General features: G+C 41.2%; 1 protein-coding gene across 1 annotated transcript in view; it reads right to left on the reverse strand.

Moving 5' to 3' along the window:
- The window catches only part of Txk (TXK tyrosine kinase), a 35258-nt gene that overhangs the window by 7148 nt on the left and 10948 nt on the right, over positions 1 to 17162 (reverse strand). The window contains exons 6-11 of the mRNA XM_060378725.1: positions 11414 to 11493; positions 10513 to 10640; positions 9047 to 9121; positions 6051 to 6222; positions 2966 to 3182; positions 947 to 1011 (exon numbers count right to left, since the gene is read on the reverse strand). Of these exons, the coding sequence (XP_060234708.1) occupies positions 947 to 1011; positions 2966 to 3182; positions 6051 to 6222; positions 9047 to 9121; positions 10513 to 10640; positions 11414 to 11493 (737 nt within the window). The remainder of the gene's footprint in view (positions 1 to 946; positions 1012 to 2965; positions 3183 to 6050; positions 6223 to 9046; positions 9122 to 10512; positions 10641 to 11413; positions 11494 to 17162) is intronic.

A 17162-nucleotide genomic window follows, 5' to 3' on the forward strand; every position in this document is an offset into this window, starting at 1 on the left:
CTCAGCCAGTCCCATGGGGGCTTTCAGAGCCTGAGACATCAACTAAGGAGCGAGCATGGTCTGGACCTAGGCCCTTGCACAGATGTGGCTGATGGGCTGCTTGGTCTTCATATGGCGAGTGAAAGGGGGTGTTTTCTAACATGGACTCTACTGCCTGCTTTTGGATCACTTCCCCCTAGCAGCGTTGTCTTGCCTGGCCTCAGTGGATGAGGATATGCTCAGTCCTGATGTGACTTGATGTGCTGGAGAGGGCTGATACAGGGGAGAAGGCTCCTCTTTTCTGGGGGAAAGAGAGAGGGAAAGGGGGTGACTGATAGAAAAGGAGGGAGGGGGCTCCCTTGGGACATAAAGTAAATAAACTAACATTAAAAACAATTTAAAAATATACATTCTGTATGAAAAATACATTTACTTAATCACACACATTCGAGTGGATCGAGAAATTCTTGTTTCTGTTTTAAGATCTAACATAGCTGTAGCAACAACAACCTGAAAGAGGCTAAGCATAGGACCACAGTAGGGCTGGAGAGGTGGCACAGCAGGGGGCCTGAGTTCAATTCCCAGCAACCACCTGGTGGCTCAATGGAATCTAATTCCCCCTTCTGGTGTGCATGAAAACAGAGCACTCATATACATAAGATAAATAAAAGGGTTAGGTCACAGTCAGCACGCACCTCACAGGAAAAGCTGGCACTTAGCCCACGCGGATGCCTTCCCCACAAGAACTCTCCCCAGAGAAGGGAAAAAGAGGTAACAGCAACTGGCAAGATGGCCTGGCGGGAAAAGGCACAAATACAAAGCCTGGCTACCTGATCCCTAGAATTATAGGCACAAGAAAAGAACTGATTCCCACAAATTGTACTCTGACCTCTGCACACCCGATTTTTTTTTTTAAACATAAGGCTCCCTCCTACAAGTGTGCACAGCAGAAGGAGATGCCACATACCTCGTCATCCCAAAGTCCGAGATCTTTACTACACAGGCAGAGCTGACTAAACAGTTCCTTGCTGCCTGTAGAAGGAAGAGGGTATTAAATTATAAAAATTGAAAAAACGTTTTTTTTTTAATTGGTAACATTCAGTCTTAACTTTTCATGACATTGAAGAGTCATTAAAACTCATGGCGTACAAGCAGGGCATTAAGTTATGAATATCAAGGATGATGTCACCATGAAATCCGCAAGGTTCCTCGTACAGAGATGTGATGTGGAGAAACTAAGGAAAAATGAAAGTAGACGTTTTTGAAAGAAAGGGCTGTGGTTCAGCTTTGATGCAGAAAACATCTTACCTTTTTTTCACATAAGTGATGGAGGTCTGACACTCATGACAGATAAAGCAGTCATGCAGTATCTTTGAGCTCTACAGAGCTCAAATTGAGTAATAATATATTAAAACCTTTCTTTCAGTGAGCGGAACTATTTCTAGTGATGATTTCATATTTCTTTTTATTTATTTTTTTATTTAATGCGTATGGGTGTTTTGCCTGTGTAGGTCAGATTAGAGTGTTGGATCCTCTGAAACTGGGCTTACAGATAATTATGATCTGTGATGTGGATGCTGGGAATGAAACTCAGGTCCTCTAGAAGAGCAGCACGTATCCTTAACCACTGAGCCATCTCTCCTGACACCCCTCACCCTTCTTTCTTATCACACTGAACTAAACATAATACAGGGTCAATCTGGCTGTAGTCAGAATAACTCATTTTCCGAATAGTTCACAGAGGAAGTCGTCGTTTTGATCAGCCTCATTTAGACGAAGTGTTTGGCAGAATTGTCCTCCTTTCAGTCATTTTGAGGTTCAATGTATCCAGTCATAAAAGCAAGAAGTTTTAAAATGGTGATCCAGAGGAGCCAGTTTGGAAGGTACTTGAAAGTACCAGAAATGCTCTAGAATACAAACCACGGGAAAAGGACCCACTGTGGGCTGATGTATTTTATATACAATGTGGTAGATAAAATAGAATATAAAGAAAAATCATCAATTGATGGCGGAGGTAATCAATTGGTTATTCAATGCCAAACAGCCTTTAAAACATACACACAAGTAATAACAGCTTCCCCTGAGATTGTACCATTCCATCCTGCAGGAAGTTCCTTAAGCAGGAAGGTCAACACCTCAAAATAGCTTCAGGAAGTCCCTGAAGCTGATCAGTTTTACTCAGCCTCTCCCAGCCAGAGTAAGCAATTAAAGCTGGCAGTCTCTCTCAACGGAAGCTGACCTGCAAAGAAAGAAGACTCTCAGGAGGAAATCTGCTAAGAAGACTCTGAGACTAGACCAGCTGAGCCACCTGGCAGAAGTTTAGATCAACTGAGGCACCTGGAAAGGACACTCTCCAGTCTAGTAAGCCGGCCTTCTCTTGTCTCTGCTGTTTCTCTCCCCCAGAGACAGCCGCCCTCTTGTGTCTTTCCCAACACATCTCTTGGGTGTGGTTTGTGGTGCAGTGTGTCTTTGAGGTAGTCCTTGGCTCTGGACTGCCAGGGTAACCCCTTCCCCAGCCCCGGGCAGAGCTGGACCACTTACAGTGACTACTGGAGTTTGACATTCCTTGAAAGAAAGAAGGGTGAAAGGAAAGAAAAAACAAGGAAAAGAAATAAGGGAATGAGGAAGAGAAAAGAGGAAAGATCGTTGTAGTTAATTGGTACATTAGGTAGCTAGCTAGTGAGAGACATTTTGGGGTAACTTCTGACTTGGTTACAGCGTTAAAGGGCAATTAAAAATAAAGTTACAGGGTTGGTAGATGGAAGTCGGCGATAGCGCAAAGGCTTAACATGCGCAAGACCTTGGGTTTAACCCCCAGCACTGCAAAGTAAATGAGAAAATTAATTAGCCTTTCACAATAAAATGCATGAGTTAAAAAAAAATGTTCTAAAATTAAACCAAAGGCACATTCTTGCAAGTATCAGAACCAATGCCGTGCCCTTCTGGATCCAGGGACATGAAGTACGGTGGTTTGCCTCCAACTCACCAGATCCCTGTGAATATAGCAGTTCCTCTCCAGGTACGCCATGCCCTCACATACGTCCTGGCACACACTCAGCAGGAAGGCCTTCCGGAGCTTGCCTTTTCTCTCCCTGAGATAGGTAAGCAGGCAGCCATGTTCCATGAACTCCGTCACTATGAAGAGGGGCTTCTGCTGTATACACACCCCATACAGCTGAACGAGCCTCGAATGTGACAGTTTCCTGTCGAGGAAAAAACACACCGGTGAGCTGTATATTAAAACAGTAACATATCCTTGTCCTATCTGAGATAAGCATCATTCCAGGCACCAGGAACGCATTGCATTTTCTTTCTTCTTTATGCGCTAAAACCGTGAGCTCAGAAGTTTGAGCAGTACTTCCACCGTTACTGATAGAGAATATTGCGAGCCCCGTAGCTGACTGGCAGCACTTTCTCTCTCTTCTTCCTGTTCTGTCAGCTTTAGCGTTCTCATTATTGATTTTCCCAGCCCAGAACTCAAAAGAGTTCCTGCTCTTTGCATCCCAGTCGTCCTAACCACAGTCTTTCCACGGAAAGTTCCAGGCAGGCAGCAGGGAGGGAAGATGATGTTGGTGAGGAGGAAAATAGAATTCTAACGAGTAAAGCCATTTCAAAGTAAATTTATGGATAAAGCTGGAGATTTAAAAATGATCAGCCACCATGAAACCATGTTGTGTATTTGGTAATCGCACAGAGATTAGGTTTTGCTCTAACAGGTACTCACATTTTTTTTTAATTTTAGTTTTATTTTATATGTATAGGTGCTTTGTCTGCACACAGGTCTATGCATCTTCTGTGTGCAGCCCCCACAGAGGCCAGAGGGGGCTTTGGATCTGTGGACCTGGAGTTACAAATGGTTGAGTACCACATAGGTACTGAGATTCAATCCAATAACTCTGCAAAAGCAGCTCATACCCATAAGAGCTGAGCAGCATTCTGGCTCCAATATATACATTTTTTTTAAAGCAATCAAGGCTTTGAACATTTATTGGGTTCTTCCACCCCCTTATGGATATATCATTCAATGTCTTAATGCCTTTTAGGCTATAATTAATTAATTAATTTTAATTAATTAATTAAAATTAATGTTTGTAATTCTAAAAGCTGTATCATAAACAATTCTGTCGGTCAGAAATACTGTCACAAGTTCCTTAGAAAGGCTCTTCTTCTTGACCATAACAGTAAATTGTGTGTGTGTGTGTATGTAATGATATGTGTATATGTTAGACATACTTCGCCTGATTTATCTTTCAAGTTTATAAGCATGCTTCCAGCTAAGGGCTGAGTTTGCATGTGTGCAGAATAATGTCAGGAAAGCAAATCACAGAATGAAACATTTCCACGCATGAGAAACCTGAGGCTATAACTTCTGGGAAGTATTTGAAAACCGAAATACTGCCAGGCGTTTGTTATGAGAGCGACTGCCAAAATATATCTGAAATAAGACAAATATCTACTGGAAATAAGGCAAAGGCGGGTAAATAAACCTTCCTATGGGGTTCAGTTGAACGGATAGAAGAGAAATTCCTCACAGAGAACCATGTGAGAAGAAGTGGATGTTCCTGCTTCCTGTTGGAGGAAGTGTCATGGCTCACTGTGGAACAATTGGTAGAAATATCTGAGTTTGGGTTGTTTTTTTTTTTAAGTATTGTCAAAACCTTTCGGCCTTCTCCTGTTACACTTTTCTATCGCTTCTTCTTCCCTCGGTGACGGAATCAAGTTTCATGGTTCTCAATATAACATTCGGGAACCGTTCTCTAGTTCATGCCCTCCACCTTGACCTTTCTTCTGAACTCTACCCCGAGCATTTACCTGACTACTTAGTCATCTTTGGTGTTCTAATAGGCTTCTTTGATTCATCAGCACACACACATACTCCCCTGGAGCTCCCTGCACGACTTTCAGTCAATCCCGCTAGAGAAACTTCTCTTCTTAGCAGTTACTGTCTTTGTCCCTGTGGAGGGACTTGTGACTCTTACACACCCCTGGACTCCTGAGTCATATGTAGGTTTTATCAACTTCCCGAGTCTTATGTGCAGGGGGGAGCGCTGCAGTTGCAAGAAAATACCTTTACCTAAAACATCCTCAGAAAGTCTAACTCCTGGATTCCCAACCAGGATCATATCCTTCAAGAAGCCTCTCAACTCCTCGAGTTCATAAAAGATTCTGACCTGTTTTTTAACTCTGAGTTACCCGTCTCCCATTTATTCTTTCCACGCTGTGTTGCTTTAATCCAATGCACACTACGACCCATTTGTCCTTAAGATATAGAACTCCCTGATCAGAGAGTATAGGTCAGCAAACAGGTGTCTCAGGTACGTGGTGACAACAGCAGCAAAGTCACTGGGAAGCTGATTTCCCTGGAAAATTGTGTTTCTCTTGACTCCACCCAGATTCATCCTCTTGTAAACCGACAGAATATTTTGATAGGATAGCTTGGGGTATGCGCTTGAAAACTCCCAAAGTCATAATTGCGCTGTCTTCCATGGAGAATAGCTCTATCTAATCACTCCAAGTGTTATCTAGTCTCTCTCTGTTCTTCTTTCCCTTTGGAGGCCGCACATTTGGGACAGAACTGTGTGTGCTGGACAACAGAACAGTTGAAGTGAGGACACCTGGGTTTTTCCTACTCTGATACATTGCTGTTCTTCTAAATAAACATTTAACAAATGTTTAGACAACGGTGATTTGAACCTTCCTGAGCCAAGGTCAGGTTATTGTAAGAAACCACAACTAATACATTTGCAAAACTAAACACCGGTAAACTATATAGCACCTATCACTGAGCTGAAAATAATACTTTCCTTGTCTTTCCCGGTGATCTTCTCATTAATTCACACCTCGATCCAATGCCGTAAGTATTGTTATTCCCAATTTTATAGGCCAGGACTTTGGAGACCGGAAGGTGACATAGTTCATTCCTGTTCACACAGAGGTTAAGTAATTTGTGTGGTCACACAACCAGCTTGGTTGTGACATAGGTGCAGGAATGTCTGACTCCAAAGTCCAGGTTCTATCTAAGACTCAGAAGTGCTGGGCCCCATTTATGGAATGGAAGGGCCCATACTCACATCATCACCTTGGCCTCCTCAATGAAATCTTCTTCAGACATGGAACCTTCATTGATGGCCTTGACGGCGACCCGGATATGTGCTCTCCACTCTCCTAAGTGGACGACCCCAAACTGACCGCTTCCAATCTCCTTGACAAAAGTCAACTCAGAAGGATCTATCTCCCACTTTTCTAGAAAGGCAAATTACTCACATTAAAAAAAAAAAAAAAAAAAAAAAAAAGAAAAAAGAAAAGAAAAAGAGCTATTTTTTTTTTTTGAGAAAAGATTTAGGAATTACCTAGTCCTATCTCCTTATTTTATGTAGATGTTAAAGCTATACAGGTGAGGGTCTGTAACTGTTTTTAATATTCTCATTGGGGCCTTAATGTGTAATTCAAGACACCAACTCTTAAAAAGAGTCAACTGCTTGAAGACAGGAATATATATAACAAATTGTGACTGTGGAAGCATTATAGCAAACGTATCCATATACTTTTCTAAACAAAACTCGACATGGGACCTAAAACAGGATGTTTGCAGCCTGGTTTTGCTATAGTGCTAAAGTCGGTGATACTTCCTCTTCCTGTTTCAGTGTCCCGCCCCCGCCCCCACTGTTCTCATTCCACTGTTACAGAGCCTTCCTGCCTCTGGTAGCCTCTCCTTAGGGAGGGGTCTCATCACCTAATGTGCATGTCCATTGCCAGACTGCTAACCAACATATATCTAAACGTGTGTGTGTGTGAGGTAAAATTCATATTGCTGTATATCAGGAAGAAAAAAAAAATACCCTTGAAACTATCGAAGCCTAACTTTTTAGCACCTAGTTTTTCTACAGCAACACCACCATCTGCTGGAACTTCAGGACAGTGCACTCAGCAGAATTATTAATGGTTATACATCTCCAGTGGTGGGAGGGAGTCCCCAACCCAGTAGTGGAACGCTGTTGTAAAAGTGACAGGAGAAAACTGGAGTTACTAGCTTGACAGCAGCATAGAATTAGTTGATAAGATATGATCACAGAGGAAAATATTAACTAATTGCATCTCATAATTTTGTCTGCTCCTCTGGAGAAAGGACTCAGTGGTTCAAAGCACTTGCTGCTCTTGAAGACCAGATTGCAATTTCTAGCACCCACATGCCGGCTCAAGCCCATTCTTAGCTCCAGTTCAAGGGATCCAGCTCCCTCCCTCTTCCACAGGCACCAAGCACACATGAAGTGCACTTACATACATGTAGACAAAACACTCATGCATGTAAAATAAAGACAAATATTAAAAAGAAAGCATTAAGCATAAACCAATCAGAAAAAGCATAGAATCCAATTTTTAAGGGTGAAAATGATGAGTATTTGATCATAGAAAGAATATCCAAATGACCACTATACTTACTAAAAGGTAGCCAAAATAATTATTCGTGAGGGATCAAAATTAAACCATAATGCAATACCATATACACTTACCAGATTGGCTGAAGTATTTAAAAGAAATCCTACATATTGGGTTAGGCAGTGGTGGCACACACATTTAGTCCTAACACTCAGGAAGTAAAGGCAGGAGGATCTCTGTGAGTTCAAGGCCAGTCTGGTCCACAGAGCTATTTCTAGGACAGCCAGGGCTGTTACACAGAGAAACCCTGTGTGTGTGTGTGTGTGTGTGTGTGTGTGTAACACATATTATATATACAGGATGAATGTAATCTATAGTACATAATATATAGTAAACATTCATATCCTCCAGTCTCCAAAGTCCTTGCCTATAAAATTTATATATAATAATTATATGTTAAATATATTATATAATTATATATTAGGTGAATGTAATAGATACAATTATATATAATATATAGTATATTATACGGTGAAAGAGTGGAGCTGGCATTCTTATACATTGTTGATAGACTTGGAACTTTGTTATAAACTCTCTGGAACATTAATTCTGCCTAGTAAACCTCAAATTGTGTATAGCCTATGACCTAACAAAATTACTCGAAACTAAACACGCAGTTGAGCATAAACATACATTTGTCATCTAAACACAAGCAAGAACTTTCATAACAATAGTGTTTGTAGAGATAAGCATGAGTGACAACCCGTGGCTGTTAAAGAAGGTGGTAATCCCAACAGTGTAGCACTATGTCACAATGGAAATGAGTCAACCACACCCAGCACTATAGATGAAATTCAAAGATGTGGTGAGAACAGGAAGTGGCCAGACACAAGAGTGTGTAGTTTCTCATTCTATTACCTAAAAACTTGGTAATATATATACAAAATATCATGTGATAGCTGTGGCTTATGTATTCTGTTCAAAAGAGTTGAACTTTTTCTAAGGAATTAAAGAGCATAATGTTCAACCAAATTGCTAATTATGTAAGTTCTTACATATAGGAATGACAGAGGTATCCCTAACACACTAAGTCCCCCTTCTAACTTGTTTAATCTTCAACCCTGAATCATAGTCATTTTTATACAATATAATTTTCACTGTTTTTTTTTTCAGTATAATCTGAACTAATGAGAGGGATTCAAAGAAACAAATTTTGCAAAAAAAAATCAGAAAACAAGATCCCCTGGTTCACATTTATTCTCGCAGATTGTAAATACCATACTTGCTAGAAAGTGATTTGAATCTGAAGACACACCAAGTCTGTTTGAACAGGCATGAAGTGGAGCCATTCAACAGCTCTTTTTGATGGGTTCTCACGGAAAGCAACCACTTCCCAGCAACCCTCATACCCAGAACACAACAGCCTCAGCATCCATAGTAATATTTATCAAATTGGGAAAGATGACAGATCCTCATAAGGTGTCATGAAATGCCAAGTAAAACTGAAACATTGCTACCAATTTCAAGTTGCCCTAGGAGATGGATTATTTAAACATCTCCAGCAAGAGATTTAAATTTTTAAAAGAAACATATGTAGGTAGACATTTGAAATGAACTGAGAGTTTAAAGAATCTGCGGGGCGGTTCCTGGATGAATGGAAGTCTCCCCTCAGCACATGTGTGTATTTTACCATAGCTAAAACCAGCTGTGGCAGGGAGACAGCTGCCCAGGAGTCCAACTGGATAGCGGAGACGGGACATGAGCCCTAAGGAGAGATAAAAACGAGCATATCAAACCTGGTTCTGAAAGGAAGAACAAAGTGTACTAGAAGATAGCACTTGTCTTTAAATAATTAGGTGTAACAATTCTGTGGGTCGTAGTTTTCTACTTTGCATTTAATAACATTTTCATGACATAGACTCGCTGTACACACAGTTAACAAAAATTCTCTCACAAAAATCTCAGCGCACACAGAGGAATTGTTATCACTTTGGTGTAAAATCTGGCAAAATTATTTGTTTTGATATTTGGAAACATTTTGTGTTACATACATTGTACAAAATAGAAATGTTTTACTGTAAGTTTTTCATACCAAGCATGTAGTTTATTCATACTGATGACCATACATAGACCCTAAAATATGTCTGAGATTCTGCTATCATAAAATATGTTATATTTTCTTGAACATAAGTTTGTATGAATTCTCTCACATTTTCCTCTTATAAAAATAGGCTACTTTGATCAAATTGTTTCCAAAAGCATTACAAAAATTCACTTAACCATCAAACTGAACACCCTTTGGAAATAGGTTTTTTGTGGGATTTTTGTTGTTGTTGTTGTTCTGGTTTATTTTTGTTCTATTTTGTTTTGTTTGAAAGTAGCATAGTAAAATGAGTAAGACTCCATGTGATTAGGTCAACATGAAAAATTCCAGACAACCAATTCCAATTTAACATCAAACATCCATTGTTCATTTCCTCAACTGCTACCGATTGAACGTCTGTTTGCATCGCCTTGATGTGAGGAGACAGTGGAGAATGAGGTGCTGGTGGAGCCCGTATTCTACAGGAGTGGGAGATAAAGCAGTGTGTGTGCTCACAAGAAAAAGTGGATGGGAAACACAAACAACAGAAAAAGAGAAGGTTTAATATTCTGAAATATTTAGGTCAAAGTGTAACGGCAAAAGCCTTGGTTCTGTATAGCTTTGTATTCTTCTCAAAGCAAGAAAGAACAGAGGATGAGAGGGTTAAAGATGATGTCCTGTTGTAATTATCTAAACAAGAGAGCAGATTTGTGGGAGCGAAGGAAAGGCGGCCTTGTCGTTTAGATATTTGAAGCTGTGTTTCATTTAGCCCTATCTAAACTTCCAGAACAAATGCATAACTAAATTTCCTTGGCTCCCCTGTCATCTACCATCTTTCTAATCTGGTAGAAATCAAAAACTGCAACCCAAGTCTAGCAAAAAAATAAATAAATAAAACAAAATAAAATAAAAATAAAAACACCAATGAGACCAGCCATTGCCCAAGAAAGATTGTATTTCAGGCTTTAGGCCGGATGTCCAGGGCAGTTTGCTTCTGGGGACTCTCTGAGACCATGCGAGCACATGGCTGCCCTGTTCCCAGCCCTTCCCACCAGGCCTCACTCCTCACTTACCAGCTGCATTGTACTGGTGATACTGGACCAACTCGGGAACTGACGGAAATAGGTGTCTTTCGGTGACGTACCACTGCCCTGAGTCATTCCTTTTAATCTGATAATGTTTTATTGGAGACTGCGTACGTCTGTAATCAATAAAACGTCAGTTACTAGAGAAGCAAGAGACTGCTTTAGAACTAAGCCAGTGTGTTAAGCAGCGGGACTCCAGTGATCAAGTTCTCTTCTTGGTAACACTACCCACTGATGAGCTGAACGAATGGGCTCTCACCTGATCATCCAGGAAAATCCCTCAGTTGTCTTACCCGTACCTCATAGTCAACATAACTTTAGGAGACAAGCCCCGTGCCCAATAAAGTGATGTTCATTGTGAAGCATTTATTGGATGTTACATATTGACTAAACAACATGAGAAACTCCATTGTGAGGGACTGGAAAGCTGAGATGAGGAAGGCAAAGTCGATAGAGGGAACATAGCCGAGCAGGTGATTGCTTTGGGAAGCTACTGCTTCATTAATAAGTCACAGATGCGCTGAGGTATTCACTCCTCAGCTCCTTCCCTCACGGAGGGAAGATGCTCCTGAGATGCTGCCTCTCAGGCACCTCCAGCCTCATCACAAGTTCATCACAGGACATTCCAGGCCTAATGGCATAGGAAGTTTGTGGAGCTCAGGGGCCCTCTGTATAGGCCAACCCCACAGGAGAGAGTGTCTGAGGGATGTGCCAACAGTGTCAGCCACAACTAATCAGATACACGGGAACTGGATGGTTGTCCCAGTTTCTAGGCCAGCAGTCTCCTTAGGGTGAACCCTTTTTCTGAGTCCCCATGTAATGGTATATCCACAGAGCAAAATTGTCCCAAGGATTGGTTCTCAAGTAATCAAAATCCACAAATGCTTACCTTCCAGCTCTTGTAAACAAAGAAATTGTGTAGGACCCCAAATGTCTTGAATCTCTCACAATAAACGCACCTTCTTTAGCCTGCAAAAATAAAATTTATCCATTATACAAGTATATGCCTTCTTTAAAAAAACAAATGGATCTTACTGATGAAAACCAAACTTAGATAGATTTACTATAAGTAACTTAATTTTTCTTAAAAACCTGACTTCTACATTCTTACTATTGGAGAATGAAATTGCTTATCTCTTTACAGATTTAGAAATCATGTGCCTGGGAAAAGGTAAGTGAGATAAGAAATTCATGATGTGTGAGTGTTTTAAAACATTATCCTTGATTTTTCCAGGAAAAGTCCTGGTTTGGACAACCTTTTACCCAGCATTTAGTGGCTTTTTTGGTTGTTGGTTTGGATAGCAGATGAAAATTGCTTTATAGAATTGATTGATAGAAAAAACTCTGAGACAGATTGACAGGACTGTATTCTAGAAGAAGTGGGTGAAGGATGCACGGAGAGATATTTCTGGAAAGGCAGAGAGTAGGGCAAGAGGTCAGAGTTCATGAGAAAGAATACGTGTGGCAGATCCTGTTGGGAGATGAAAACCGTTGTAGGATGTGGGAGAGATGAAAACAGGAATAGCAGTGGGGGAGATGGTAACACTTTCAATGCTCAGTTAAGAACTAGGTCCCTGTGGACATTCTTTGAAGAAATGCCAGGAAAGCTGTAAATTGCCTTCCAGTCATCTTGACAGCTGGACTGTTTTACACAGCTCCTCTGCTTTATTGGTTCCGCTTATTTATGTTCCTGAAGGCAGAGCAGCTGCAGGATCTCTCTTACCAAACCCATAGAGCAGTGGTTCTCAGCCATCCTAATGCTGCGACCCTTTAATACAGTTCCTCATGTGGTGGGGACCCCAGCCATAAAATTATTTCATTGCTACTTCATAACTGTAACTTTTCTACAGTTGTAAATCACAATGTAAATCTCTGATATGCAGGGTATCTCAGTGCTGCAGCACAATTCACTTAAGATACTAACACAGTCTCCTCCCACACCTGCACAAAGGCACTAGGCTCAGTCCCCGATTGAACTCCCTCATGGGCATTGCAAATGGCAACATCCAGCCTTTACTGAATTACTATGAGTCACAAGGGTTGCACTGTACATCAAAGGGCAACACAAGATATAAATGAGAAAGGACAGCATGAAGAACAGTGGCCTGGGAAGGAAAGGTTTTATCCATGATGGTTCCTTGAGAGAAGAAGCCAAGGCAGAAATTCAAATAGTGGGACCTGGAGGCAGGAACTGATGTAGCGACCATGGAGGGGTGCTGCTTACTGGCTTGCTCCTCATGCCTTGCTCAGCCTGCTTTCTTAGAGAACTCAGGGGCACCAGCCCAGGGATGGCACCGCCCACAATGAGGTAGGCCTTTTCTCCCATCAACCACTAATTAAGGAAATGTTCTACGGGCTTGCCTATATATAGCAGATCTTATGGAGGTGTTTTCTTAATTGAGATTCCCTCCTCTCCGATGGCTTTAGTTTATGTCAGGTTGTCATAAAAAAATTAATAAATAACAAATTAGAATATAATAAATTATAAAGATAAAAATATGATACAACCAGTTCAAAATCTCATTGTTCTAGGAAAATAGCAGATAAACTAATTAACCTAGTCAATAACTAATTGTGAAAATTATCAAAATTTATATCACAAGACGAATAAATTAATGATCTGGAAAAAAAATAAGACTTCATTTGCCTGTGTGTAACAAATTTTAAAACTTGAACGAAATTTAATTAACAAAACACTTTATCAAAATTGAATCCAATAAAGCTAAAAATCTTGATGGATCTGTGGAGTAGTACAATGGGTATGATTCTTAAAACACAGCCTTAGAAAGCACCATACTCACATACTGGGAAATACTAAACTTGAAAGGAAAAACAGTAGAGGTTGAACTGCTTCAGAACAAAAGGACGAAAGATAAACTTCAAAACGTGTGCGTGTAAGGTCACCTTGACACCAGCAACACCAAGCCAGACCAGGACATATGAAAGAAGAGCCACCGAGCGGCCTCGTTTCATCACACGTATCAAAGAAAGTGTCGATAAATTGACCCAGTAGCATCAAAGCGCACAGGTAGCCCAGCCCATTGACTTATAGTGCCTGTATGCTTTTCCCTAACGTAAGCTCTCTATTCAGCACAACACAAGAAGGTTTGTTTTCAATGTCTCGTGGTGAGTCTGAGTGTGAGGAAAGCTGGCCACATGGAGAAAGCCTTTGTGTTTAAAATAGTTAATGAACAGGCCGATGGCCAATGAAGACAAATAGTAAATAAAGATGTAATGCAAAATAAACATGTCTATCGTTATAAACGTGGCAACTCAACTGAGTGCAAAATAGGCAGATACTTGGCAAACGTCTAAGAAATAAGTAATCCACTCTTCACGAGTTGCATCAGGAAACCTTCGGAATGAACCAAAGGTGCGAACTCACAAAAGAAGACAACTAGCCTCATCAAGAAACACATGGGGAGTTTGTCTTGTAACCTTAGAGTGGAAAGGGCAATTCAACCTTGATACAGTCTACCAGCCTTTACAAAAAAAAAAAAAAAAAAAAGATAAATTCAACCATGTGAGACTCAGATGCCTAATTCATGCCAGAAAAACCTCTGGACAATCGAAAACCTAGGGGAAACATTACCACATGCCACAAAGCATTGGTTTCCTTCGTTACAGCTACATAGACTGTAGATTCGGAGAAGTGCATCACCAACCTAGTAGAAAACCATGCAGAGAATATGAACAGACAGTTACAACAAAGAAAGTCAAACGCATACAATGTAATGTATGAAAAATGTTTAACATCCCTAGGCTAAGAGAATGCAGATCACATTCACGGTAAGATGAGGCACCAGAGGAAGGACCATGTTTCTCATGAAATGCTGCCTGGAAAGGCTGTGAGAAACAGATGCTCTCGTATTTCTGGTGGGTGTCTAGACGGGTGAGAGTCCTCACCATTCCTGCAGAGGGCACGCTGAGGTCTATGGAAGTCAGAAATGCACATTCCCCGTGGCCCTGGAGTTCCACTTTGTAGATTTTTTTTTTTCCCTACAAAAAGATTCATATAAATGGAAAAAGATGTGTGTGGGGAGAGTATTGAAGGCAGCATTGTCTTCATAGCAAAAGAGAGTACATCTTACTTTTCATAATGAGCCATTTGATTTACAAATTGTGATATATCTGATCTAGAGAATGATATGCAGATTATAAGGCAAATGAAACACACTCCTGTGTACTGATGTGGGAAGACTCAGTAGGAAGGAAAAGGATGTTTGTGGAAGAGTTTATATCTAAGGGGCTGAGGAGATGGCTCGGTGGATAAAGTGCTTACTGCATAAGCATGAGGATCAGAGTTCAAATCCCCAGCACCCACATAAAAGCTGGTCACATGTAGCAGCCTATCTGTAATCCCAATGCTTGGGAGGAAGAAGCAGGGAATTCCTAAAACAATCTGGCTAGCTTGATTAGAGAAGTCAGCAAACTAGAGGTTCAAGTGAGGGACCCTACCTTAATATGTAACACAAAGAGCAAGCAAAGAGGATCCCAGATATCAACCTCTGACCTCTGCCCACACACATGCACACAAAGGTAATATACACCACACACACACACACACACACACACACACACACACACACCTTGTATTGTTCCTGATCTTAGTGGAGATGTTTTGAGTTTTTCTCTATTTAACATGATGGTGGCCATAGGTTTTATAATGTTGAGGTATCTGTTCCCTCCATCTTTACTCCCAGGGTTCTTGTGAAAAAAGATGTTGGATTTTGTCAAGGTAATATGAAGTGGGAAAGAGATTGGGTTTCAGGCCCTTTGCTCAAGAGGAGACTTATGCCTGGTAATGTAAATCTAGCCAAGACTCTGTGGCTGGGAGCTCATAAATCCTAGGAATGGACATGCTACTGCTATTTTAACAAATGGGCTTAGTATCAGCCTGCTCTCTAAACGCATATCTCTACACCCACAGATGAGTGCAGCTCTCAGTCCTTATCAAAGAGACTCACAACTGATCAATGTGCAGAAATCACGGATTGGTAGACTCCTCGGGTATAAGTGAGACAGCTATATCGTATCCACCTTCCTCCAAGAGTTAGAGCACGGCACATGACAGGGACAGAAAAATTCCAAGCGCCGGTGGTAAAGGAGGAGAGGTATAAAACAGTGTCTTCTGGACTTAGCAGGACTTCTGCATTCATGAACTCCCAGCAGCTGTGGTTGCCTACAGAAGCCGGTGCTAGATCACTCCAGTCAACATTTCAGCACAGACGGAAGAGCGACACACAGCTCCCACCTCTAGCTGAATGACTATTGACAGTTGATGGCAGGTAGTGGAAGGAGAGTCAGTTCTCATTAGGGATGTGGCCCCTGATAGGTTGACAGGGCTCCCGTGGATGGCTTCATTCCTGTGCGTGGACAGACAATGATACTTGGCAGTTTCTTTTTCTGGGATATGAAGTTGGGAGGAAGATGTGAAGAGAGATGGAAGGAGTTGGAGGAAGGGGGAGGTGAATATGATCAGAATGCATTGTATACTTGTGTGAAATTCTTAAAGAATAAATTAAGCTGTAAATGAGTATCCTACCTTTCTATCTCCATGACAGAACACCATGAACAAGGCAACTTATAAAAGAAAATGTAATTTGAGATGCATAATTCCAGAGGGCTGGAGTCAATGGCCATTCTGGGGGTGGGAGTAGGGGCAGGGCAACTGTGTGCAGGATGATTTTTATAAGGAAGCATATCACTGCGGTGTTCCTAATAGTAAGAAGCTGGAAACAGTTCAACTGTTTATGAGCATAAGATACATTTTATATGTGCACATAGTGAAATATTAAATAATATGGTGGTTCTGTTCTGTACACATATGAATGAATTTTTAAAACATAATGTTTAAAAATCCAAAGTTTGGGATAATGGCTCATACCTATTATCCCCACACCTGGGAGGCTGAGGCAGGAGGATTGCCTCAAGTTTGAGTCCAACTTCAGCTACACAGTAAGACTTTGTCTCAAAAATTAGTGAATGTCAATGTATATGATTTTCACATCAAGTGGTGAAAATTGTCACTTGATATTCTCACATCATATAAATCATCACATTATATTCTCAATTATGTAGTAAGTTTGAGGCCAGCCTGGGCTGCATGAGGCTCTATCTTAAACAAGGGGGGAAAAAAACCTTTTTAAAAAAATCAGGACCAACTTTTTAATGTTGCATTTGTGTGGCAGGCGTGTGGGCTGTCCCATAATTCCTTGCCCTCGTGTCTTCAGCAAGATGAGACCTCCCAGGTATACAAGCTCGTGTGCTTGGATCACGTGACCCATGTCGTCTTGCTTATTGTGCAGCTGCTCCCAGCTTTCCTTCCCTTAACTTCCCAGGGTGGAGGCCTGGATTTCACAAGCTCTCTCTAGCAGGCAGAGCCCGGCCTGTCCAGGCTCCACCCACACCCACAGAGACCAAGCCTTGGCTCCTCATCCTCCACAGGTCCCCCTATTTTAAAGTGGTCTTCTCAGCATCCTGGGCCAATGCTGACATGGATTTTTTTTTTTTTTAATACAGAACTGATTCTCTTTCACATTTCTAGAGTCACTCAACATCTGAGGCCGGCTCACAGTGACGCACTTCCTGTCCAAGTTCTGGGTTTGACTCTTCATCTCCCCACAGGTACCAGGCAC

The sequence above is a fragment of the Meriones unguiculatus genome, chromosome 3 (assembly GCF_030254825.1).
Source record: "Meriones unguiculatus strain TT.TT164.6M chromosome 3, Bangor_MerUng_6.1, whole genome shotgun sequence".
Classification (NCBI taxonomy): domain Eukaryota; kingdom Metazoa; phylum Chordata; class Mammalia; order Rodentia; family Muridae; genus Meriones; species Meriones unguiculatus.